Genomic DNA, 24,096 nt, shown 5'->3' with positions numbered 1-24,096 from the left:
TACACTACACGGAGCATAAGAAGAAACCAATGCAGGACGGCAGCAATGGCCTCAGAGAGGCAGTGGCAGCGACACGAGAAGCCAAGGTGATTAGATAAAAGAGTAATGGCGCGCGGCACTAGATCTGCCAGGGTAAAGGCCGGCCAGAACCCAGAAGAGGCCTTCTTCCTCTTGGTATCCAGGCATCCAGCCATTCCATGGCCATGGCCCATGGACCTAACCAGACATCTCCTCCCAGGTCAAGAAGCCTAGGGGGGCGTTTGGCAGCTTGATCCAGCTCAGCCTGGCCAGCCAAGCCGGGCTCATGGCATACAGAGATTATGTTTGGCAAATTTGCATATGATGAGTTTGGTTCATTTGGAAAAATGTTTGTTAGCCTGCACAAATTGATTGGCTAACCTTGCATCCAATCTAAGGTAGACTTACCACACTCTCACCCGTATCTGTCCGCGCCATCATGGTCGCGCCCGCCACAGCAGCTCGCCCCATCGCGGCTCTGCCCGCCACGTGCGCCGCCGTCGCGGCTCGCCTCCACCCGCGCGCTCGCGCCACCAGTTGCACGCCGCCGCCCGCCGCAGCCGCTTCGGCCACGCGACCTCCGCGACCTCGCCTGGCATGGCCGCCCCCTCCCAGTGTGGTTGCTTCATGTGGTCACAACCCTCGGCCGCCGCTTCCGCTTCGCGTCCGCCGTGTCCGCTTTTCCTCACTGAAAATGTGGTGGATCTACCACCAATAATTCCAACTCTTCCTCTCACTATCGCTCTATTGGCCGGCACAACACAGACCGTGCAAACATTACTCAAATTCAAGCTACCATATAAGCAGCAAATGAATTCTTGGTTGAATTAAAACCTACATTCCTTGTTCGGTAATCCCAATTGTACAAATTGACGAGCAAGAAGGATTTCAAAAAGGGCAAAAGAACACATCACGTCAGCAAAATGAATTAAACGAGCAACAGTAAGAACAAAATCGATCAATTCAAGAAAAAGCAAGTGGCAAGATAGAATTTTTGCCATAGTGCGACATCTCAGCCTGGGATTGCCTACGAGACTTGATTGAGCGGCAGGAGAGCTTGCGAGCGGATCGTCAATTCCGCCGGTTTCGTCCTCTTTCGCTCCTCCGTCGATTCTGTTGGGTGTGAGGCGCACAACGGCATAGGGAAGCTCGGGTAAGGGCGGCCCATGACGGGGCATCCATTGGCGCGTGCATCGGATAGGGGTGGATGGGGAAACGGCGTCGACGGTCGGGCATGGGGAACAAGGACGGCTACATCAGGTGGGACCTCTAGGGCTGGGACTGACGCCGATGGTGAGGATGGCGCGGTGAAGGAGGCGGTGGACCGGCAGTGGCGCGTGGGGAGCGGCGGCACATTGTGAGCGTGAGGAGAAAAAAATCAAGATTACCTTAACATCTCGCGAGCGCCAGTTTATATTTGCACCGTGTGGAACGATCGATTTTGACGTTCCACACGATGCAGGCTGGAAGGACTCTTTTGCATCGCGATGGCCTAGCCCGGGAGGCCGACGAGGCTCCAAACACAGCTGGTGCAAGCCCAACCTCCATCCGAGGTACCAAACGGACCCCTGGTACTCGACCACGACTCATCTGCCTCTGGATCCGTGCGTCTGTCCGTGTGCCTTCCCTGCTACTTCGACAGCGGCACAGCGCCATGCACGCTGAAGTAAATGTTGGGGGCGCGGGCTCGGCTGCTCCCGCTCGTTCCCTCGTCCTCGCTCGCATCGCATGCTCAACGACTCACGGAGATAACAGAAGCTGCGGGCTGCGGCCGAGGCGGCCGGCATTGTTGCTGACCCACTGCTGCGATGTGCCGACTGCCAAGCCGAGGCGACGCGCCGTTGCACGAGCAGAGCACTTGGTCAACGGTGTGCCGTACGCAGCTCGGCAGGCTAGGGGGCCTAGGCAGGCAGGCAGAGGCACGTCAATTCTTGAGCACAGCGGCCTTTCCATTGGATGCAGATTCTTGGAGCCTGTAGAGACCAACTGTGCAAGGACTGAAGCTGTTGGCTGTAGCTGGCTGTGGTATGTCGCGGCGAAGCGGTGACAGCCTACACGTACTGACTGTGCTATGCTTTTGTTCTTTGGCACCGTGCGTGTTTGGATGCACCCTCCTAAATTTAATAAACTTTAGTACCTGTCACATCAGATGTTTGGATACTAATTAGGAGTATTAAATATAGTTTAATTATAAAACTAATTGCACAGATGGAGTCTAATTTGCGAGACGAATCTATTAAGCCTAATTAGTCCAGGATTTGACAATGTGGTGTTACAATAACCATTTGCTAATGATGGATTAATTAGGCTTAATAGATTCGTCTCGCGAATTAGTATAGGAATTCTGCAGTTAGTTTTATAATTAGCTCATATTTAATCCTCCTAATTAGCGTCCGAACATCCGATGTGATTCTCCTAAAGTTTAGCACCTCGTCGAGTTAGCGTCCAACCCCAGGTCAATCGTGAGATGCCGAAAGGCAACCACGATGCTACGCATCAACTATTAAGGGCCTAAAGTTCACAAAAGGTCCACCGAGATTTATAATGTGATAAGGCAATGGCTACTCATGTGAAGCACGCAGGTAACATCTTTGTATTTCAAACTTTCTCGAATAAAATGGTTTCCATGTTTATGCATGACTACAGAAAGAGGAAACACCGGGGACTGTCACGACACATCACAGCAAGGAAATGATGTTTACATAAACGTCCAAGCATAGTTCAAAATTTAGAAGACAGGGAAGTCTGCTTGATATGTCCAATTATTAACCAGCCAACTTTCATACAGCACAACAAATACAGAGGTGTTTAAAGAGCTGATCCTTGGTAAAAATTTGAAAGTAACCAGGTTTAGAAGCCTTATTCATGTCCTCATGACATGATGCCATTTCCAGTGCCGAGCAGGCCCTTACCAAACCTCAGGGCGGAGTTCACCAGTAGCCGGAGGCATCCATTTCCCAGAGTTGTACACGCTCTCGCCAACCTTCCATCCTGGGACATCTTTCATGATCCTAGCCTCCTCCTCAAGATACTTCTTCCACTCTTTGACAAATCTACAATAGTATCATGGACCATGGACCTCAAGTGTTATGTGAATGCCAGAGAAAATATTACACCGATGAAAATGACAGACAGCATTGAGTAGTACCTTTCATCCTCTTCAGCTTGGAGCATCGGCAGTATAGCACTACGGGCAGCAATTTTCTCTTCTTTGAGTGCACTGCATGAACAATTTAACCCCATGAAGCTAAAAGACTGATGAACCTCAAGACAAATATAACATGGATGTGAAAAATCAAATGAACTAACAGGCCATATTGAGAACGTAATGCTAGTGAAGCTAAAACACAAACGCATCATGGATGCAAAAATCACACAACTACTAGTAAATACAGCAAAGAAATTACAAGCATGCTGAGGTAAAACTTGAATAGCAGAATAATTTAGCATCACGTCATATCATATATCTAAGCCAGTTCGCATGCTTAGAAGTAAATACACAGAAAAAAAAATTCAAGAAACATAACAGAAGGAAGAAATATGTGGTGGGCTATTAGAACTTGGCGTCCTAAAATTTGCCCATTAAAGAAAACTACTGGGGAAAGGGTACGATAATCATGCAATAATCACATCAATTACAAATCCATTTTCAGGTCTTTCAGAAAAGAACATATCCATTTTCACAATTGAATACTAATGTCAAATGGCAGCAGAATAAATTTAGGAGTTAGGCCTACCAAGCTAAGCTATTGCTGCCTCTGAAACCTAAATTGCGTGTGAATATGCTGGTGGCCTGTGGCCAATGTAATTTATGGCCTTTTGAGCTATCGAATACTCAAAAGAAGGGAAACTCTACATTTCAACCTTAAACTCTGGCATCCCTCAATTTTTTCAACCCTAAACTTTGGAACAGACTGATTAGCAAAACCTCTTAACAATCAAATATGTCTACTTTACCCCCACCCCCAAACACCGCCACCAATCACATATAAAACCTAGAGTGCTTTTGTTCAACTCGACACTGATGTGACAATGATACATGTGGTTTTTAGCTGACTTGGAGGCCAAACGCTAAGTTTTAGGATCTGGATAGTATTTAGAACGAATATCTAACTTTGAAGGTATCAGAATTTAAGGTTAAAACTTAAACTGATGTGGGTTCAAGGATGCAGTCAGACTTAACAAATTTGTATGGATTTGTCACTGATCAATTTGAAGCCATCATTCTCATTCTGCAATTCACCTCTACTTCCATAGCTAAACAATTTTAGTACATGAGCAGATGATATCCAAGACAGTCTAGCGACTAAATCGCAATCTTGATCATTTTTCTTCTGTTAAGTACGTATTTGTATACATCGTGCAACCAAGAAGCTGCATTGTTGCAGCAAGAAGATGCATTGTTACCGCAAGTTTCAGAACCCTCAGTACCCATATGAACAACTGCTGATTGAAAACTACCTGACTCTTAACTTAGACAGACAGCTAAAGTACAATGATCTGGTTCCACTGAAATTAGCCAACTAGTAGTAGTTTGAATAGAGTGATATTACATCAGCTACAGACTAATTCAACAACATATCAATTAGAATGCGATACATCGATTTGTATAGGAACCATCGTTAATCCATTTCCGAGGTTAATGATAAGCGCGATGTAAGAGGCGGCCACCTAAATGGGCTGAGTGCGCACTTACCGGCGGACCTTGTTCCCCTGGCCGACCTGGTACATGCCATACGCGAAGGCGCCGAAGGCGGTGAGGAAGATGGCGGTGGCGCTGGGCCCCGAGGTGGGGATCCGGCGCGCGTAGCGCACGGGCGCGAACCCGCCCGGCGGCGGGCCGTCCTGCACCAGCGGCATCTCCTTGACGCTGGCCATCCCCGGCTTGTTCCGCACCCAAGCCTCCGTCATCTTCGCTTCCCGATCCGGACGCCGGGCCGCCCGCCTGCAGATCTGGAGCTCCCCGCGGAGATCAAGAGAGCGCGGCAGTCGCTAGGGTTAGCGGAGGGTGGGAGAGGAGACGAGGATGCGTTGTGAATTGGGGGCACTTGGCTGGACCGCTGGTGGAGGAATTCAGGAATCGGCGAATCGCCTCAGGGACTCCTCACTCCCGTTAGCGAGAGACTCATCAATTTCAGAGGTCTACAGGGTCTTTTCGCAAGAGTGCATTTAGGCCTGGTTTTGAGGCCCACTGGCCCAGTAGAAGGCCAGATCCTGAATGGGCTATTGGGCTTAACGTAAGTGCATTCTGCATTTCGTCTGTCTGTTCCTGACTTCTAATATTTTTTCTAGAATACACACGAGAGCTGTATATCATCCCATTCCATAAGAGATAAGTTGTAACATCTTATTGCCTCGTTATTTCGAATCACGGTAACCCAATCAAATACACACGTGTTTGCCATTCAATATACACTCTGCCACTTAAGCATCCATAGGGGATTAGTCCTGCAGATCTTAAGATTAATTTGTAGCACGACTCGCAAACAAACTAATAGTATAGTGTCAACTCTAAACTTTTTCTAGAGTTTACTACTTTCTTTTTCTGCAACTTATCAATGTCTATTAATATGATCCATCATTGGCAGGAGAATACGTGAAATTGTATCTAAGGAAAACGCTAGCTTAAGGATTCTTGTGGATGTATATTTACTGGGATTATGGAGCAAATCTCTGCACCCGTAAGCAATATTTTTTTCTAAAAAGTCTCAACGGAATATGAAAGGAAACTGCGGAGAGCAACAAACCCACCTTTTTTTAAAAAAAATACAGTATATAATACTCCGTAGGAAACATAAAGTTTATTTTAGAAAACACAAATGTTTATTTTAGACTAGCCCCGCGAGAGCAACAATCCAAGGCGCCGTTCTGACCTAACCCTGCCAGCCTCGCCGTAGCCGCCATGCCTAGGCGGCTGCAGAAGAGCGGCGCCGTCCTGGCGTTGGTGCTCTGCGCCGCGGCCACCGTAGTAGAATCAAGTAAGTTAACCGTGCGTTGCATTAGGAGGTTCCCATCGAACAGTATCGTGTGTTCTTTGTTTCAGATTCCATCATCAATCTGAAGACTTCTACTTCGTTAGTTTGTTTATTTACGTACATATATGCGTGCTAAGTTTGTCCCCGTTGCTGCAGATGCTTTCACCTTCCCGTTGTATTCCGCCACAAGGGCGTTCCACCATCGCCGCGCCGTGTCGGGCGAGGCCGCGGCCGCGGCCGCTCAGCCCACCGCTGCCCCGTCGATCTCGCCCGTGCAACAACCGGTGTCCGCGCCGGGCGCGCAGCCGCCTTCTAGCCCCGTCGTGGCGCCCGTGCCGTCAGTCACGCCACGGCCTGCTCCGGCTCCGCTGATGCCCGTCGCCGCGGCACCCGCGCCGATGAAGCCGGTGCATTCCCCCGTCACGGCACCCGCGCCCTCGCCCGCAGTTCCAGCCCCGCTGCCGCCGCCGACGCCAGGTACGAGCGCAACACCGTCGTGATCGATGCACTTGTTCGCCGTGCACCGCGTAAGATTGGGGCGGGCTCGGTTGGTTGGGCTCGCCAGGGCCCGTGGGCTCATCTTGTACCGAAGAATTGGTCCAATATGGCCCATTAAGTTTTTATCTTTTGCATTTTCTAAGCCCTTCTTCTTAATACTGAAAAATTAAGTCGCACTCTGAATTTCTGATTCGTAACTCTGATGCTTAACAATCTGTTCGTGCAGCTCCAGCAGCAGGAACCCCCGTAATTCCATCTCCAAAGCCACCTGGTAAGCCGTGACCTTAACTTTGTGTCAGTGTAGTTTGCATTTGTGGCTTGCCAGATCGCATACGGAACTGAACTGGAAATCAGCAGTGGCTTAAGGCTAACGCGTCGCGCCATTGTGCCGTGCAGCTCCAGCTCCAGTGATCGCGTCACCACCGAATCCAAGTCCAGCTCCGACGGTGGCCACACCTCCATCCGCCCAGGACTCTGCGCCACCCACGGACATGCTTGCTTCCGGTGCCGCCGGCCTAGCTGCCTCCACGGGAGCCGTGCTGGTAACTGCCGTCGCCGCCATCGCTCTATGTTAGGCATTTCCCATTTCTTCCGCTCCATCAGCGGCAATATCATGGCTTCAAATTAGTGTGAGTCTGCATTGCTGTTAAGCAGATCCAGCTGAACACTACGGAACCATTAAATTTGCGAACATCTTGTTCACTTTTTGTGGCTATATGACATTGAATTTAGTCTGTTTTGTATGGTTCTGGAGTGCTTGACTTTTATACCGGCGACGTGTCGTGTTTGGCTGATAGTGACGTGAGCAATTCGACGCGGCGGCGTAAGCAGACATCAGGCCGAGTCGGTCGTTGGGTTCAGACTCGCACGAAAAGGAGAAGGTTCTCAAAAAAGGAGAAGGTTTTTTGAGGCGGGCGTGCGCCACACCTTGTGTGAACTTTGCTTTGGCGTGGCCGTGCTTTTTGGTCCCAACCGCGGGCCACGGCTCGTGGTGGATTCCATTGCCCGTGCCGTCGTGCGCGCGCTCTTTCCTTCTCCCATTCCATGCCGCCCACCATTAATCTTTCCAAAAAGTAGCTAGCCCACTTCCTTATCGCCTGGTGTCCTCCGCTTCGCTCGCTCAACTAGCTGGGTTGGGTGGTCAAGAGAGAGAGTTCTTGCCATAATCCCGTGGAATCGATCATGATCCCTTTTGAAAGCGGGAAAAATTCTCAATCCGCTCGGTCCGTTCGCTATCTCAAAGCCACAGCCGCAGCAGGGCACGTCATCATTTCAGGCGCACCGCCGCTCGGGAAAAAAGCGATAGGCTAGCCGCAGCCGCCCTTCACTTTGTTTAATCGCCAGCCCGATCATGCAACGCAACACTCGTCAGCGATCCAACTATCCATCTTCCATCACAGCCACTTGATAGAGCCTGCGACCACCAAAACGGCTCGTAGACTACCGTGTGCGAACGCCAAGTGGTGTGCCACTACCCGTGGTGCTACCACCTCTTGTTTTCTGTCAGCGGGGAGACACCAACCGAACTCCCCACTAGTGCCGTGTGCTGACCGCTGAAGCGGCCGTGGCAGTCCGTCTCCACATAAACCCGTGCACTTCCTCATTTCCCAACGCCACATTCCGCGAACCGGACCGAATCCCGCTAGTGCCAGTACTACTACAAGTAGCGCTATCGACCGCTAGTCTCGCATCTACACAGCACAAGCACGACGCCGGCAGAATCGGACAATGGCGGCCGTGGCTAGGACGACGACGGCTATGTCCATCCTCGCGCTCGCGGCGCTATTAGCCACCACCACCGTCCGCGTCGATGGCGCCACGGCGGCCGCGCCGGCGCCGGCGCCGGCCGCGGACTGCACGGACGCGCTGCTGAGCCTGGCGGGGTGCCTGAGCTACGTGCAGGAGGGGAGCACGGTGGCGACGCCCGACCCGACCTGCTGCTCGGGGCTCAAGGACGTGGTGCGCAACGAGGTGGCCTGCCTCTGCCAGGTGTTCCAGGGCGGCCAGAACCTCGGCATCTCCCTCAACATGACCAAGGCCCTGCAGCTGCCCGCCGCGTGCAAGGTCAAGACGCCGCCCGTCAGCAAGTGCCACGGTACGTCCTGGTGCTGTTTCTTGCCTCTGCAATCGTGGAGCTGTGCGTCCCGATGCCTTGGTGCGATCGTCTGACTAACGGATGATCTCGTTCTCGCTGTTGCCAATGCAGTTGCTGTTCCTGGTGTGCCCAGCGCGTCTCCAGGTACGTTTGGTTACTGAAGCAAATTTAGCATCCTTTGCAGCTTATGAGAGGGAATTTACTTCATGCCTAGAAGGCTAGAAAGAATTCCAAGAACTTTGCCTTTGTGTTTCAGACGACTGACAAACTTTCACGCTGTTTCAGTTCCGGCTCCATCTGCCGGAGCTGCCCCATTCTTCGGGCAGTCGCCGCCGTCAGCAACCCCTTCGGAATCACCGGCACCGGCAGGAACCGGGAGCGACTCCAACACTCCAGCTGCAGCTCCCTCCCCAGCGCGTTCTGGCGCGGCCAGCCTCTCGGCATCAACGGCACAGACCACCTTGGCTGCAGCAGCTGTTGCCGCGACTCTGCTTGTGTACCGTGTTTTGTGAGCTGGGCTTACCTGTCATGTTCATTAGTCCGTGCACTCGTCTTACCCCTCTGTCTGACCACAGATGAGAAGCGTATAGCCCATTAGCCCCTGTACCGAGATGTATCTTGTGAGAATTCCCGTTCCGTTTTGCGCCACTTTTGAACGTGCATTGTTCGTGGATTTCATTGCTACGCACAATAAATCAATAACGTTACAAGTGACGAATGGGTTTCCTCCTGCCGTACTCTAGACAGAAGCCGAAGCGCATCAAATCGCACGAGCACAAAGTTCACTGAACGGTCCGCGACTTACTGGGGTCGTGCTCAAAGAGATACGGATACAACCTTAGTAGTATGTATATAACTGTATACACGTTTGGCTTAACGTAAGCCAGGGCTGTGCTCATGACGCACAAAATGCTCATGGGCATTAGCCAGCGAGTGCAGCTGTAGCAAAAACACGGAGCTGCACTGAACTTTGAGTGCTTGTTTATAGTTTAAACTTCAGATTTCCGAACAATAGATACAACGACCGTTACATCATCCAGCTTGCCCCCGGAGTAACCCAAGTACCCAGCTGCAAGGGCTGCGTCCGAAAATGGGCTACTTCCAAATCCACACCGCCCCACTTCCTTTGCTCTAGCAACCAGGATCTCAGCAATCTCCTGCAATGTTTCGTAACACGGTTCGTGTCAGAGGATCATTCTTGCCTATCAGTGTTCTTCTATGAGGGCTGTTCATTAGGTTCTGTTCTGTAGCATAAAGAAAATGCTCATTTGGTTTTGCGCAATGAGTACTGACCGTGGGCTTGAGATCGGCTTGTAATGATTTGGCGACAATGCCAGCTACTTCTTCCTCGTAGACATTGTCGAAGAGACCATCTGTTGCTGTTACAATGACATCACCTTCTCCCAGATCGATCGTGTATTTCTGCAAGTTAAGAACAGCCTAAGTACAAAATTCTGATAAAGCTTACAATAGGAAATCAATATCAGCAGAGTGTGGAAGGGCACCTGTACAAGTTTTAAAGGGTCATCACCCTTTTCAATTTGCAACGGGAAATTGAAACCATAAGTCATCGGGTTTGATTTTTTGTAGACCTCTCCATTCCTTATCACAAGGAAGCCAGAATCTCCAATATTCGATGCATGAAGGACCTGCGATATCAATGAGTTCATGAACACCAAGTAGTTCTGAGAACACTACGTATAGAATCAACCATCAGTAGATATGAAAAAATAGGGGGCCTGAGTCTTAAGCTCAACCAAAGAACATACCTGTCCATCAAAGTGAGCAACTAAAACAGTGGAAGAACCAGGGGACCGTGCTTCATCTGCAGCCTTTGCAAGAACTTCCTCAGTTCTCATCCCTGGAGCTCCTTGAGTCTCTATTACAATCTTTTTGCAACCATCCATAAGTTCTCTCGCATAAAGTCCAGCATTGATCCCTGAGATGAAAATTCCATCAACAATTATAAGTGTCACACATTATGAGATGAAAAATCAAATTCATAGGTGCTTCGAACTAATGGACCTAAAGATAAGGAACACAATTGGTAGAAATGATCATTGGATTTCATTCAGAGGCACCAACAACACACATGGACTCTAACGACCGGGTGCTCCTTTGGAACGTGTCCAGTACATATATGAAATACGACAAGCAATAGGTGTCTATACAAAATACCTTAGTGCCTGCATGCAATCTTTTTTCTTTTAGTTAATGCCAGGCTAAATTGTATTCAGGTCTAGGCTTGTAAAGTTCCTTTAGTTTCCAATCTGACTACAGAACTTCATTTCATTTTTTAAACTGGAGAACAGATAAAGTTGCATTTGGTCCTGTTGCCATGTTTACCTCCCATGATTTTGTCCAGTTTGTGTGGCAACTGGTAATACAATGTTTATCTAGCACAACCTATTTGTCATTGACCTAACCCGCATTCGGCTTAGTTACCGGCAGATTGGATGTCAACTTTACCCATAACTCTCAAGCAATAACAAAATTCAACTGCCAACTGCTATAGATTTGTCAATTTGGCATCTTACTATACTACAGTACCCATGTCACTTATTTCTAGTGTCTTGAAACATTTGATAGGAACAGAAGGAATGTAACTATCATCATTTAGGTTTATAGTCAGTATCTCGTCCCTATCACCTTTGATCATGGACATCCCATGCTTACGTCATGAACATTTCATCCTTGCTCCAGTAATTGCAACCAGGTGAGTCTGTTGCAGTGCATTGTCCTGAACTTACCGCATGATGTTTAGATCCCCAAATCTTAATTTTAATTGTTATGCAAACATTCCGCATCCCATTAAGAGCAATCTCAAAAAGTCTTAATATTAGACATGGAATATTATTCACACGATTGTAAGGCAATACTCATTAAGATTTAAAGCATTCACTATAGTCAACAAACATGTTTCTCATTTCCCTTGCCCTCGTGCGGTTCCAAATTACTGTTGATGCCAAGTGACCAGCTTTTAACCGTAAATACACCCAGTGTGAAAGAAAAGGGCACAGACTTATGTTCAGCATCTGGGAATGGTAATGAATGCCCCTATGCCAGTAAAGAATCACTTCTCAAAAGCAAGTATGGTACAACTTAAGAAACAAGGCATGGAGTGAAAATTCACATGCTGGGGATGGACTTGAGCACAGAACCACAGTGGAGAAAAAAAAAATTGTTTACCTTCAAATGACCACTGACCAACTCCATCTGCCACGCCGAACCAGCCGTCACTAGCTATAAAATATGCATCTTCACCACCTGTCGATACCTGGAAAATTTAACAGGTATGAAATCAAGAGAAATATTCAAAGAGCAAGAAATGAGCCAGAAGCAAAAGAAAGCCATGTGCAGCATCCTTTTTTGTTTAAAAACAGTGACTGCACTATTATCAGCATGGCAACCTAGTATCTTTTGTTTTGTCTTGGAATAAAGAAGCACATGCAAATTAAATACAAAAATCATCCCAAATAATTTAATCCTGGATGCAGTACCTTTGAAGGATGTGGTAACATTGCTGCACCTGAAGCCAGCACAAGTGTTGATTCCGATACTGAAGTCATCCTGTGACAAATTGAACATTGAAATGATATGCTTAAATCTTTTAATTTTCCACAATTCACCAAGGAATGTGTGAAAACATCATCAAAGTTATGTGTGAAAACAAACCAAAGCTATACGACAGCTTATGTTGTAAAACTACTTATTACTTAAAGTAATAAAGAAAAATAATACCTCTCAGAGTTCTTCACTCCTGACGTGTTGTTTTCTCTGTTCACCTTGCAGATTGCTTGATCCTACAAGGGAAAAGAAGAGACATACACATCATTCACTAACCTCAGAATTTCGACCGTCTCTGTCCTCCGATGAGTATATTAATACAACAGCACAAGCCAGGTTTAAAGAACCATCTACATTTTTCCGGAAAGGTAACCCATTTTGAAATAAGCACATGCCACCAGATTATAATTGTGCATGGATGCATCCAGGTCACAATGGATGCCAATCCCAGTGTCTCACTTCACTATATGCGTTGTCCCAACTCTCAAGAAAGTAAGTATAAAAGTGGTCCCTTACTAGGACATATATAGCCTTATAAAAAAAGAAAGATAAATCAGCTACCGACTATAACTGATCCAGAATCTCTATAAATGAGCAGAGTACTGGATTAAAACAGATCCTCACAAAAACAGAATGCTGTGACATAAGTGAATTGCATAAGAAAATAGGATGCACATTGAATGCACGGCAAGTCTGCAACTCATTGCTCCTCAATCCTCGTCATAGATGAGGTGCTGACTCATAGATAAATTTTAAAAATGCATCACGGGAAAGATAAATGACCAATACACTTTATTAAGAATTCAACTATCTTGAGAGAAGAATTTCTACCCATAGTAGCTTAACTCTATAGCTAGCTTTTATGATTCCATGCCAGGAACTTGGCAAATCAAAATTAACACTTCAGATGAAGTGCTAATGGAACTACAAAGGAAAAGCATCAACAAAGTCCTAGGAAATATAGCAACGTTGACAAGTAGCACCTAGTTCCTACAGGAGTTTGCTAGAAACACATACCAATTGAGGGATATGGGCTCCGTATCCTGCATCTTGTTCCTCTATACTAGAACCACTCGACTCTGTCTCGACGTCAGTATCAGAATCCTGTGTGGTTGAGCCGTCCGAAGCCTCAGAGTCATCCAAACTCATCTCCATCCTGTCCACTCCGTCACACACAGTAGAACCATTTGAGGCCTCACGTTCCCCAAAATTCGTCTCTATTCCCTCCACTCTTTCATTGCACAAGATACCAGCCATCTCTGTGGACTCCTGGGCATCATCACCATCAACAGGCAATTCCAATTCCCCTCCGGCAAGGCCATTTCTACCATCCACAGCATCATTCGGCCGAACTACAAGTCCAGAACTCAAATTCCCATTGGGGAACCCCACAGCCATAGGGGTCCCTGTGGGTACTTCCTGCACCTCTTGTTCACATCCTTGGGCGCCACTGGCCTCAGGCACAGACCCCTCCACGAGAGAGTAACCACCAATCGACCTAGTGCCATCAAAACTTGAACTGGCATCTGATGGGGACACCTCAACCAGTGAAATCCCATCCACTTCACCAGCTTCATCAGAGCCAAAACCAGTACCATCCGACTTCCGGCCATGGCGTCCCACCACTGGATCCCCTAATCTGACATCCAAAACACCAGGTTCCGCCAATTCGAGCTCGGCGCCATTCTCTGAGCACAAAACCTCCACGTCTTCGGCATCACCGACGGCAGGGCCTCCGGACGTATCACCACTCACAGCCTGGCTCCCGGAACCGGTCGAATTTGACCCCGTCAACTCCGCTGCAACGGCGCCTTTGTCTTCGAAACCCGGAACACCCGGCGCCTCCTCTGCACAGCCTGCACCCAGAGCAGACCAAGCCAAATCGAATCATGAAACGAAGAAGTAAACAAAAGTTAGCAGCAAAAATCATCAGCGAGCAGTCAAACAGACGGCGGTTGCTATTCCGTTCAACCGCCACGGCAGCGGGGATTATTGGTCTTCCGTTTACCGACCACGGCACGGGTTGGGCGTTCCATTCACCACCAACCGCGCAAAGCCAGAGAACAGCGTCGAGCGGGAAGCCGTTGCGGCGGAAGAGGAGGACCTTACCGGTGTCAGGTGAGCACTCCGCGGCGCGGCGGGGAGCGGTGGAGTCGCCTGGGGGAGAAGAACCGGGTCGGAAGTCGAGGACGCCGGCGGCCGCAGGGACCTCGTCCATGGCTTGCTCCTTGCTGCGCGCAAGGCGACCGCGACGGCGCGGAAGGCCGGATCGGGAGCTCGGGCGGGCGGTGGAACCGAAGGGTTGGATTTGGGGAACAGCAGCAGCAGCAGGCCAGGGGGAATGGCGGCGAGACCGATGGGGAAGAGGAAGGAGGGAGGGCGTGGGGGGAGGATTAATGTGGAGGGAACGGAGCAGCTTGTGTCTGAGGTTTTGAGGCGGCGGGCTGCGCTGTGGCCGCTCGGGCGGCGTCGTTTTCTATGGAGCTTCGCCTCGGTGCAGAGGTGGGGTTTCCGGACATTTCCTCGGGATATCGGGATATCTATATTTGCTTTGGTCGCTTTACGACAAAGGGCCTCCGAGAAGATTGTATTTGGCGGATAGGGGCGGTTCTCTGCCTGCTGGTGCCACCGAGTCGCCGAATGGGTTTGCTTCTAGATGGTTTTGCTTTGCTGTTTCTAGGGTGGATGTGGTTTATTTCGAGCGTTAACGATCGGTTTTTATGGGGAGAACATCCTGCCTCTTAGCTCTTACCTATTTATATATTTATATATGTCATTCATATGAAGTCGCAAATTATGTATAAGTACGATGAAGAATTCTTTTAAAAATATAACATCTCTAAGTGCATAATTTTTCTGAAGCTCTATCTATCACAATTGATGGACGTAATAATTCGATAAGACATTTAATTTTGACCACACTCTAAATCGTATAGCCTTGTCAAGAATAGCGAATGCTCTAAGTTATACATGAATGGTTGTGATGGAAAGAAGTAAAATTAAGAAGTTGACGGTAGAATATCTAAGCTTGCATCAAACTCTACGATACCTGATTATCATCCAGTATGCTTTCAAAAGATTCAATATTTTTTATTGAAAGATTCAATATTTTTTTATTTACATCAAAAAATGATCACTAACCATTGCGCTTATTTCTATTTTAATTGAACTTCGTAGCAAAGGAAATCTCTACACAAACTTTGTAGTTGACAACTAGACAACAATCCACTTATTATGGTGCACAAAACTTTGCAGACCGTCGCTTCCCTCTCGACTTATTTTGTCCTTGCTACAGTAAAATGAGGCGGCGACAGGCAATTTCTTCGGCTCCGGCGGCGATTCCACTGTTTCCCCTCGTCTCTGGTGGCCTCGCCAGCGCCGGAGAGAGAGGGGGGAAACTGGATACGGCTGCGCTCCGGCGTTCTACTTGGATTGCCGGCCATGGAGACAGCAACGGAGGCATCGCCGGGTGTGCGCGTGATTTTCATATGTACCGGGGTGTTTCCTGCAAAATGGCAGGGATGTACAGTTTTACCTTCTAATGCAGTTCTCCCTTTCAAAAAAAAAAATGTAGACAGTCGTCCAAGCACAATTACATGTGGCCAAAACCGAAGCAGGAACTAATCAGATGAGCCCCGCACAGTGTTCCGTTGATTAGTCTTGCCTTGGTCTGGATAATTTTGTGGATACCAACGGCCGGCACCGCAGGGTCGAACCGCCACGTGGGGCAAGCCCAGCCTCGCGGTCAATCAATCGGCCGCACCCACGTGTCTTGAGCGCCTTCCTTACGTGTCACCGCCATCCCAGCGCGCAGACCCCAGCTGACAGGATCCTCGATGGCTCGACCGCACCGCGTAACTTGCTGACGGCGGACGGCGACCCACCCACCACCACCACCACCACCAAGGGTTCGCCGCCGACGCGGACGATGCGAACGCCAGGAGGGGTGTGCGTGTGCGCGATTAGCAAGACAAGGAGGCGTATCTGTTCGGATAAGGCCCTAATTATTGGGCCAGGGAAGCAAAGATTTCGCATTGATTAATGCGTGCGAACGGGCCACTCGAACTCGATTGGGGTGTCCTTTTTAAAACCTTGAGAGTTTGGTACGCTGGCTGATGCCGCATTGTTCTCCGCTTGATTGATGGATAAGTTCCTCCAAGCAATCATTCATCCCGTTTTCTTAATCTTTCAGTGCTTCAAGATTTTGCCAGCTGGGTCGTTCATCTGGCTGGTGTTCAATTTGATCATAATTCATAACTGCAGTGTTCTTCGGATGGGTCACTGACTCGGAAGTTTGGAAGACTTTGATTAAAATTTTGGTTCAATCATAAGAATCGATGCAAAATATCGATTCGGTTATCTGTCGGTGGTACGCGCCTCTGGTTGGGATGATCGGGTGAAGTGATGAACACTGCAAACTGAATTGATGGTAGGTCGCATATACACTTCGTCTGGGCAAGCGGATCAGGTGGCCAGGCAGGGTTGTGCAAGGAGGAGAGGATCCATTCTGAAATTGTTTTTCTGGAGGGTAGGGTGCCTGTCAATTCCGGCGTAATCTTGTTAAGATCAGCAAGTTGGATCACAGGATCGAACTGCCTATCTAGGCGTCGGTGACGCGATGAAACGAAAACTTTCTTCCTTCCAAGACTTGTGGTAACAAGATCGAACTACCTAACCTAGCTAAGGCGTCGGTGACGCGATGAGGCGAAAATTTTCTTCCTTCCATGATCAAACCATGACGGTGCTGCAAACAGTTTCGCATCATCAAACTAACCGCAGTACAAAAAAAAAAAGCTTGGTGCGGTGCAGTAGAAGCATCGTACTCTATGCCACGATCAATGCAGATACAAGGCTGCCATCAGTGCATCGAATCAACTTGACGGACCTGATTAGGCTGGGGCTAGACGGATAGCGCAAAAGATTCGGTGGGAAGGCGTGTGGTGCAGGATGCGGATGAGGGATACTGACCCGGATAGGATGGCCGGACCTGACACCTGTCTCAGTCTCACTGTTCATGACGTTGAGATCAGTTCTAGGCTTGTAGCCCCGCCGCATTTTGCTTCGGCCGGCAGCATATCCTGGAGCACAGCACAAAGCTGCCTGCCAGTTGCCGCCGCTGATTGTTCTTCCACGCAGTGCAAAGCGACACCACCTCCCCAGTGATGGATTGGCCTTGGCCAGTAGGATAACTTGTTCATTGCAAACTTGCAAGAATTTCTTCTCTCGGTAGATCCCCATGTGCTGACTCGGATCTGGGGGCTGAACTCGTCTATGCGCCGCTGCTTTTTTTCTTGTGGCAAGTGCCTTCTTTTGTGGGAATTCTCAGCGCACGAACGTGGGCCGCGACCGCTGCTTTATCCGTAACTTGTAGGAAGATCTGACCGATACGCTAGATGACAACAGGAGGTGATGAAATTTCTACGCTTGGTCATCTTATACTGATAAGGTTCAGGGTTGTTTGATACTAGAGACTAAACTTTAAACTTTAACAGTGTCACATCGGATGTTCGGATGCTAATTAGGAGGATTAAGTATGAGTTAATTACAAAAACTAATTGCACAGATGGAGTCTAATTCGCGAGACGAATCTATTAAACCTAATTAATCCATCATTAGCAAATGGTTACTGTAGCACCACATTGTAAAATCATGGACTAATTAGGCTTAATAGATTCATCTGGCGAATTAGACTCCATCTGTGCAATTAGTTTTATAATTAACCTATGTTTAATACTCCTAATTAGTATCAAGCATCCGATGTGACGGGTGCTAAACTTTAACACCCTGAATCGGTTTGCTGAAGTAGGAGTTCTTGTTGATCCGTGTTGAACGGCCAGGCAAATCATCACCAGGTCTCAGTCGGTGAGACAGATTCTCTGCGTTACCACCCAACCGAAATGACATTGCGCTTGTACTGGCTTGAGCTTAAGGCAGAAGACTCAAGCTGCTTTTTCTTCAGAAATCGGGGCACTGTCTTGTGTTATCTTTTGTCCGATTCCTTACTCCATTCTTGATTATGAGTCTTGCCTTTTCCTTTTTTATTTCCTAACCACCAAGGGCAGTCAGGAAACTCGGAATGCAGTGCAAGTATGTAATCGATGGCTGTCCAGCAAAGCAGGGTGCTCCTCGTGAGCACCGCCAGAGGTCATGTGTGTGGCACATGCTGTCGGTGCCACTCTCGGCTCAAGATCCGAGCTCATTTCAGTTCCTTGCGTGCGGTATTAAGTCTACTATCAGTACGATCTACTAGTCATCGTGCGAGGATTTAAGGAGGAGACTTGGACCGAAGAGATTGTTTACAGTTACCTTTCAGAGATTCGCTCCCAATGTTCCTCCTCCCTGGTCGGTCGGTCCTCACATGCGTCCGTAATTACCATAAGACCTTACTGGTCCTGATCTGCTCGACGAATCTGACGCTAGGCATCTGTATGCGATTTGCAGTCTGAAGATCAACACGAATATTAGGGCTGCACCGCTTACAGGTACTCAGGCAGCGCGTGGCCGCGTGCGCTCATCCTTGCACAGGTTACCTGTGTCCTGCGGCTCTGCTGCTCACTTCGGATGCAACTGGCAACTGCTACCTCCTCGGCTCCTCGCATGACTTGCCGAGTAAGCAGGGCGCACGAGCGCGGCGTGGTTGGTTGCCCCGGCACGAGACCACCCGCGACGCCGATATCGCGCCCGCGGCCGTGTGCCGCGCGCGAGGCCGGCCGAGGCAGGCGGATGCGGGCAGTGCGGAACACCTGTACAGGCTGTACGTGGCCACGCGTGGGCCTTCCCTTCCACGACGCGTCGATGCGCCATCGCCGAGAATTACTGAAGAGTTACCGACCACGACCAAGGGGTCTCCGCAACTGGTAAAAATTCATAGTTCCTTGTCACGTCTAAATTCTCATCATGTTAAATAAATTGAATGTCTACGAATGCTGTGAAGGTGCCGCACCTCCCTTTCGTTTATTCTGGTCAAGCTCCGCCCCCTGTCGCTACCTACCGCAAGCGGGGGATAGGTGACCGGCCGGGGTGGTCGGTGTTCGATTTATCGACCGTCCCGGGCTCCCGGCGAGTTGTCCGCCGCCCGCACGCGGGAAGCGCCTTCGTTTCGTCTTGCAAGTTGCAAGCAGAGTGCACCTGTGGGGGGTGTCAGGACATGGTAAGCGCAATAGCGTGTGTTGCCGCCGCGGCGCGACGCGGCCCGGGGCTCACCGACAGCCGTTACGTTGCGGCTGCCACAGGCGCATCCACGGGTCGCGCGTCACGAGCCGTGACCTCTTAACCGCACAACTGCACAAGTAGCGCGTTGTATTCTGTCATCGCCAGGTCCGGCGTGTTGTGAAATCACACAAGCACCGTGTCCTAGTCGACGGCGGAGCCATCGGACGGGAGGTCATGGCCAGTCCAGTTTGCGAACGAAGCGCGCCCGCCCTGCGACGCCCGACCACGAACAAACAGGCCACGTGCTAACTCAACGACACGATGAGATGCACGGCAAGGAACAGCGAGCTGTCAGCCGTGGGTGGAGAAGAAACACAGGCAAAACAGATAATCGTACTCTGGGTGTTAAAAACACAGGCAAATGCAGCACGTTCTGATGTGAACAAATTCGTCAGGTACAGGTACTTACCCCATGGACTGATTGAAATTAATAACATTAGCAAAGTGATTGACAGCTAAACTTACCATAGTCTCCACAAAGGCAATAGAGAGTAAATCCACTACATTTACATTGTTTGTTTTCTCCAGATGTTACTCATGATGTTTGGCACAGCTGAAGGGCGTTGCTAGCCTGCAGATATACATGCACATCTTCCTAGTCAAATTAGGTATTTCTACTCGCTGCAGCTGGCAGGTATTCATGTACATCTTTGTAGGCATATAATTTGCCTATAAATTTCATTCTTCCAACCTGCCTACCACTGCTTTTTGAAACACTGAATTCATCTGAATGTACGAGTGAAGAATGCAACTTCACAGTTGGTTCCTCACGCAACGTCTGGTTTAAAAGTAAAGTAGGGCCTTAAACTTGTATTGCGAAACTACTTACGATTGATTGCACAGTCTCATCTCATTTTCTTAGACCCCTTGATGTTTTGCATCTGCTGACGTCAGCTCATTTTTTCTTTTCTGTTCGGCAAAATAGCCACCTTCATCCCTCAACTATGGGCCAAAGCTCAATTTCGTCTCTGAACTACTAAAGTGGTCGTTTCAGTCCTCAAACTTTTCGTTTGGGTTCAATCTTGTCCCTTGTCCTACGTGGCACGCCACGCTGTCGCGCCACGTCAGCTCCAACACCACAACTGTCGCCGACTGGTGGCAGGTGTTGGATTTGGGGAGGGTGAGGGAGTTTCGTGCATCTATATGCCAATTCTCAGCCACCGCAGCTCCACGCGGCAGCGAGAAGCATGGCATGCTGGGCCTGCTCTGGTGCTTGGCGCTAATGATTTGTAGAAGAAAAACAATTATTGCTTTGATTTAGAAGAGGCAGCGAGGAGCAGGTTTCATTGCTCGTGCTTGGAATTTGAAGACGGAGCAGGGAGAAGTTTGATAGAGAAGGCGTGATCTTCCTGTTTTGTGGCTGGAGTATTGGTGTCAAGGGTGTGCTTCAGTCCAAGACTATTTTGATATTGTTCTCCCGCGGCGAGGTGATTTGATGCTGCTGCTGCTGCTTTAATAGTATCCTGTCTAGTAGTCCTGGTCAGGTGGTTGCATTGGCCATCGGTGTCACTTAGTTTCTGTAGTAGCTCATACTGCTGCTTTGAATGGTCGCCAGTCCATGAGGGAGGGGGAGAGACAGCGAGGCATGCTGCAGCTGACATGGTCGAACAGCGTGGCATGCCATGTAGGATGGGGGACGAGACTGACCCTAAAATAAAAGTTTGAGGACTAAAACGACCACTTTGATAGTTTGGGGACTAAATTGAGCCTCAGCTGATGGTTGAGGGATGAAAAGGCCTATTATGCCTTTCGTTCCTTACCGGGAGTAAGTGACCAAAAAGAGTTGCCATGCTGAACTGCAGATGCTATTCTACACCTTTAGTTTTCCAAGTAAACCAAAAAGGAATAGACTACACAGCCTAGACACTATACTGAATTCTGTCTCAGCTGCAGACAACACTCTGTAGTATGTATTTCTTCCCTTTGTCTGAACGGTCACCTGAAAATTTCAATATGATGCAATAATATGTTTTGGTTCACTGCCTTACGTGTTAACAGACAATATCTCATTTGAGAGATCAGTTTTCCTCGAATTTCCACTAAAAATCTCCATGTTCAATTGCAGTCCTCCAGTCAATTTATGATTATCTAAGCTGAACATTGCCTTACACTACAATGGAATTTCGTTCTGTCAATCAAAGTTGGTAGCTTGCAACTTATGTTAAAGCTAGATTAATACCTAAAGTGCTTCTGTTATTTTCTTTCACCACTTCTGATTATGCAAATCTAAATGCAGTAGTGTAATTTCTCTACTGATAAATCATGTTGAATGCCAAAGTCCATTTATCTTAATTGTGTGCATCCAGATATACAAACATGTTTGCGTGACACCTTATTTTGCACCGCGATTTATATAGCTCCTTCGGTGGGCTGTATAATGTGATACGCATGACTTCGTGCAAAATGGAGATAAACTAACGAAATGTGAGGTTGGTTTGGCTCTTGAAGGTGGCAACACAGATGGCCATGACAACTCAAACTACTTTCAATGGCGGTGTAAACTTTACAAATGTTATATGCAAACAAGAACTGAGGAATTATTTCATATTTCGAATGAACATGTTGTATTTCATGGGACATGTAATTCAGATCATTTTAAAGGTAAAAATGACCCGAAAGCATTCACGATCAAATGGAGAAAATATCCATGAATTCTGTCTTCCTTTTGTGGTGTTTCTTTGAACCAAATTATATGTAAGGGTTCATGCTAGTTATTAACACTTCCAACATGACAGACAAAAGACTACCAGAGAATTTCAAGATTGGTCCCTACGGCTCTAATACTCTATACTTCCATTATCCGCACAATATGATGTAACATACTCAGTGATAACAAGAGATGCTATGATACAACCCAGCACTACATCTTCATCGTCAATAAGCTAATTGCCCACAACAACAGGAAACAGACTATCTTCACAAGGAATCAACTGAAAGAATGGAGCTTACTTTGGAAATGAGGGCTCCGTTCGGCAATGCCTGAGCCCGCCAGAGAAGATGCCAGCGAAGACCTGCAGGTTCTCGTCTGAGGGGCTCGTGTGTATCTTTCTCGGGAAAGGTAAGACGCAAGGTCCGCAGAACATCATCCCGCCCATCCCCCTCTCCTCTTCCTCGTCCCCCTCCTCATCGCTGCCATCGTCCGCGACCTTATTGTTTGGCTTGACCGCCATCTGCTGCTGCTTGGGCGTGACCGCCATTTGCTGCTTCTTGGGCGTAAGCAGCTTCGGGGACGGTGGAGGTGTGGGGTGCGCGCGGTTGAGGACGCGGAGCACGCGGCTCGGGTTGGGCGCCACGGAGAGGCCGCTGAGGGAGACGGCGGGCGAGAGGCGGAGGGCGTGGCAGGCGGCAGGGGACGGCGGGACCGCGACGAGACTCGCGGCCAAGTTGAGAAGACCGTGGACCCTGCCTGAGGGGCGGCGCACACCGACCGCGAACATGGAGGGGGAGCCAACGGGGCGGCGCAGAAGGCGGTGGTCGCCGAGGAGGAATCGCGCGGAGCCCACGAGCGAGTCCCCACCGAGGTGCCAGGAGCCCGCGGCGGCCGCGTAGATCTCGACGGTGACGGCGGCGCGGGAGTCGTCGGCGAGCGAGGCCTCGCGCACGCGGAAGAGGAGCCGCGCGTGCCACGCCGGGTCGAGCCCGCCCGAGGCGTCGGGCCGGGTCTGGAGCTTGTGCCCGGCGTCCACCCAGGCCACGGCGTACGCCTGCAGCCGCCGCCGCAGGCCGGAGGGGGGCTTGAGCCCCTGCGCGGAGATGAGGGTCACCTCCAGCAGCCGCTCGCCCTCGGGTAAGCCCAGCCCGGCCTCCTCGTCCGGCGCCTCCATCGCCGGCGAGCGGCGGGGATAGGGTTTCGCGATCGGGGACGGAGGGCCGGGCGAGACGGCGGAGGGTTTGGGCGGTGGTTGGATTTTGGTATGGTTATGCCGAATTGACGGGCCGGACTTTGTACAATTAAAAAAAAAACGTTGAAGATTCACATCTATCAGATCAGGTATGTCTCGAGTCTCGACAGAGTATCTCACTCGAGCACAAGATAGTCAAATGGCGTGGAATTAAACAGAGTGCATCAGATATATAAAAAAACAGAGTGCATCAGAGCACATGAAACAAATCAGTCGGAACAAATAAGAAGAAAAATATTCCACCTGTCTTGTGTAAATCTTTGTCCGGAACACAAAGTAAGCAAAACCTAGAGCAGCAATATGTACAAAAATAGAACATGAAATGATCGTACCTTGGAGCATGAACAGAAAATGGGGCACAATCGGATTGTTAGGATTTACTATATCTAAGCTCGTGCGTTACCACGTATGACAAAAATCATACTCTCAATCCCAATATTACCATGTATATATAGTACAATTGTTTCAAATTTGTATAAACCAATTGATTAATATAATCAAGCTTCGACAAAAATAGCATACGGCGGTGGCGTGCAAGCAGACGTAGGCCCTGTTTTCTTCCACTAACTTATTTTTAGCACCCGTCACATCGAATGTTTAGATACTAATTAGGAGTATTAAACGTAGACTATTTACAAAACCCATTACATAAGACGCGCGATAACTTCATGACCAATTTGGACCGGGAGTACATCAAGGAACCTTTACTAATTTACGGGTGGGGGCCCCCGTAGAGGAGAAACGATAGGTCAAAGATCTACGCTCCCGCTTTCCCGCGCCTTGGGTAGATGAGATGGGAGAAGAAAAAGTAATTCTTCCTCAGCTTGCT

General features: G+C 48.9%; 5 protein-coding genes across 6 annotated transcripts; 2 read left to right on the top strand and 3 right to left on the bottom strand.

Annotated features, from left to right (window-relative positions):
* Positions 1 to 2,588: 2,588 nt before the first annotated feature.
* Positions 2,589 to 5,106, bottom strand: LOC101775674 (NADH dehydrogenase [ubiquinone] 1 alpha subcomplex subunit 13-B). Its single transcript, XM_004985325.3, has 3 exons — positions 4,715 to 5,106; positions 3,167 to 3,238; positions 2,589 to 3,071 (listed from the first exon to the last, which is right to left on the bottom strand). The coding sequence occupies exons 1-3, from the start codon at positions 4,927 to 4,929 to the stop codon at positions 2,927 to 2,929; spliced, it is 432 nt and encodes a 143-aa protein (XP_004985382.1). The 5' UTR covers positions 4,930 to 5,106; the 3' UTR covers positions 2,589 to 2,926.
* A 734-nt stretch (positions 5,107 to 5,840) lies between these two features.
* LOC105913601 (vegetative cell wall protein gp1-like) lies at positions 5,841 to 7,386 on the top strand. The gene is made up of 4 exons (XM_022823610.1): positions 5,841 to 5,996; positions 6,150 to 6,470; positions 6,718 to 6,762; positions 6,888 to 7,386. Exons 1-4 carry the CDS (start codon positions 5,921 to 5,923, stop codon positions 7,064 to 7,066), a joined length of 621 nt encoding a protein of 206 aa, XP_022679345.1. The 5' UTR covers positions 5,841 to 5,920; the 3' UTR covers positions 7,067 to 7,386.
* A 642-nt stretch (positions 7,387 to 8,028) lies between these two features.
* LOC101775269 (non-specific lipid-transfer protein-like protein At2g13820) lies at positions 8,029 to 9,300 on the top strand. Its single transcript, XM_004985324.3, has 3 exons — positions 8,029 to 8,586; positions 8,698 to 8,730; positions 8,872 to 9,300. The coding sequence occupies exons 1-3, from the start codon at positions 8,220 to 8,222 to the stop codon at positions 9,096 to 9,098; spliced, it is 627 nt and encodes a 208-aa protein (XP_004985381.1). The 5' UTR covers positions 8,029 to 8,219; the 3' UTR covers positions 9,099 to 9,300.
* A 108-nt stretch (positions 9,301 to 9,408) lies between these two features.
* Positions 9,409 to 14,666, bottom strand: LOC101774865 (probable protein phosphatase 2C BIPP2C1). Its single transcript, XM_004985323.2, has 9 exons — positions 14,263 to 14,666; positions 13,171 to 14,009; positions 12,328 to 12,389; positions 12,087 to 12,156; positions 11,776 to 11,863; positions 10,356 to 10,525; positions 10,092 to 10,235; positions 9,880 to 10,008; positions 9,409 to 9,743 (listed from the first exon to the last, which is right to left on the bottom strand). The coding sequence occupies exons 1-9, from the start codon at positions 14,369 to 14,371 to the stop codon at positions 9,576 to 9,578; spliced, it is 1,779 nt and encodes a 592-aa protein (XP_004985380.1). The 5' UTR covers positions 14,372 to 14,666; the 3' UTR covers positions 9,409 to 9,575.
* Positions 14,667 to 19,710: 5,044 nt separating this feature from the next.
* Positions 19,711 to 23,325, bottom strand: LOC101774194. Of its 2 annotated transcripts, none has more exons than XM_004985321.3 (2): positions 22,315 to 23,325; positions 19,711 to 19,936 (listed from the first exon to the last, which is right to left on the bottom strand). In XM_004985321.3, exons 1-2 carry the CDS (start codon positions 23,187 to 23,189, stop codon positions 19,897 to 19,899), a joined length of 915 nt encoding a protein of 304 aa, XP_004985378.1. In that variant the 5' UTR covers positions 23,190 to 23,325; the 3' UTR covers positions 19,711 to 19,896. The 2 variants fall into 2 exon arrangements, with proteins under 2 accessions (XP_004985378.1, XP_004985379.1); XM_004985322.3 differs by lacking the exon at positions 19,711 to 19,936 and adding an exon at positions 19,944 to 21,304.
* Between the last annotated feature and the right edge of the window lie 771 nt (positions 23,326 to 24,096).

Source organism: Setaria italica, chromosome IX, assembly GCF_000263155.2.
Source record: "Setaria italica strain Yugu1 chromosome IX, Setaria_italica_v2.0, whole genome shotgun sequence".
Lineage (NCBI taxonomy): Eukaryota > Viridiplantae > Streptophyta > Magnoliopsida > Poales > Poaceae > Setaria > Setaria italica.
This window is presented reverse-complemented; position numbering and strand designations above follow the sequence as displayed.

What these genes read in the sequence shown, in the direction of transcription:
- LOC101775674 (XM_004985325.3), bottom strand. Translation starts at nt 4,929, where the DNA reads ATGACGGAGGCTTGGGTGCGGAACAAGCCGGGGATGGCCAGCGTCAAG. An exon ending in CAGGGGAACAAGGTCCGCCG is followed by an intron (nt 3,239 to 4,714) that starts GTAAGTGCGCAC and finishes TTGTTCATGCAG; the next exon opens with TGCACTCAAAGAAGAGAAAA. An exon ending in CAAGCTGAAGAGGATGAAAG is followed by an intron (nt 3,072 to 3,166) that starts GTACTACTCAAT and finishes ATACTATTGTAG; the next exon opens with ATTTGTCAAAGAGTGGAAGA.
- LOC105913601 (XM_022823610.1), top strand. Translation starts at nt 5,921, where the DNA reads ATGCCTAGGCGGCTGCAGAAGAGCGGCGCCGTCCTGGCGTTGGTGCTC. An exon ending in GGCCACCGTAGTAGAATCAA is followed by an intron (nt 5,997 to 6,149) that starts GTAAGTTAACCG and finishes CCGTTGCTGCAG; the next exon opens with ATGCTTTCACCTTCCCGTTG. An exon ending in TCCATCTCCAAAGCCACCTG is followed by an intron (nt 6,763 to 6,887) that starts GTAAGCCGTGAC and finishes TGTGCCGTGCAG; the next exon opens with CTCCAGCTCCAGTGATCGCG.
- LOC101775269 (XM_004985324.3), top strand. Translation starts at nt 8,220, where the DNA reads ATGGCGGCCGTGGCTAGGACGACGACGGCTATGTCCATCCTCGCGCTC. An exon ending in GCCCGTCAGCAAGTGCCACG is followed by an intron (nt 8,587 to 8,697) that starts GTACGTCCTGGT and finishes TTGCCAATGCAG; the next exon opens with TTGCTGTTCCTGGTGTGCCC. An exon ending in TGTGCCCAGCGCGTCTCCAG is followed by an intron (nt 8,731 to 8,871) that starts GTACGTTTGGTT and finishes ACGCTGTTTCAG; the next exon opens with TTCCGGCTCCATCTGCCGGA.
- LOC101774865 (XM_004985323.2), bottom strand. Translation starts at nt 14,371, where the DNA reads ATGGACGAGGTCCCTGCGGCCGCCGGCGTCCTCGACTTCCGACCCGGT. An exon ending in GGAGTGCTCACCTGACACCG is followed by an intron (nt 14,010 to 14,262) that starts GTAAGGTCCTCC and finishes CTCTGGGTGCAG; the next exon opens with GCTGTGCAGAGGAGGCGCCG. An exon ending in TGTTACCACATCCTTCAAAG is followed by an intron (nt 11,864 to 12,086) that starts GTACTGCATCCA and finishes TAAATTTTCCAG; the next exon opens with GTATCGACAGGTGGTGAAGA.
- LOC101774194 (XM_004985321.3), bottom strand. Translation starts at nt 23,189, where the DNA reads ATGGAGGCGCCGGACGAGGAGGCCGGGCTGGGCTTACCCGAGGGCGAG. An exon ending in ACGGAGCCCTCATTTCCAAA is followed by an intron (nt 19,937 to 22,314) that starts GTAAGCTCCATT and finishes GTATATCTGCAG; the next exon opens with GCTAGCAACGCCCTTCAGCT.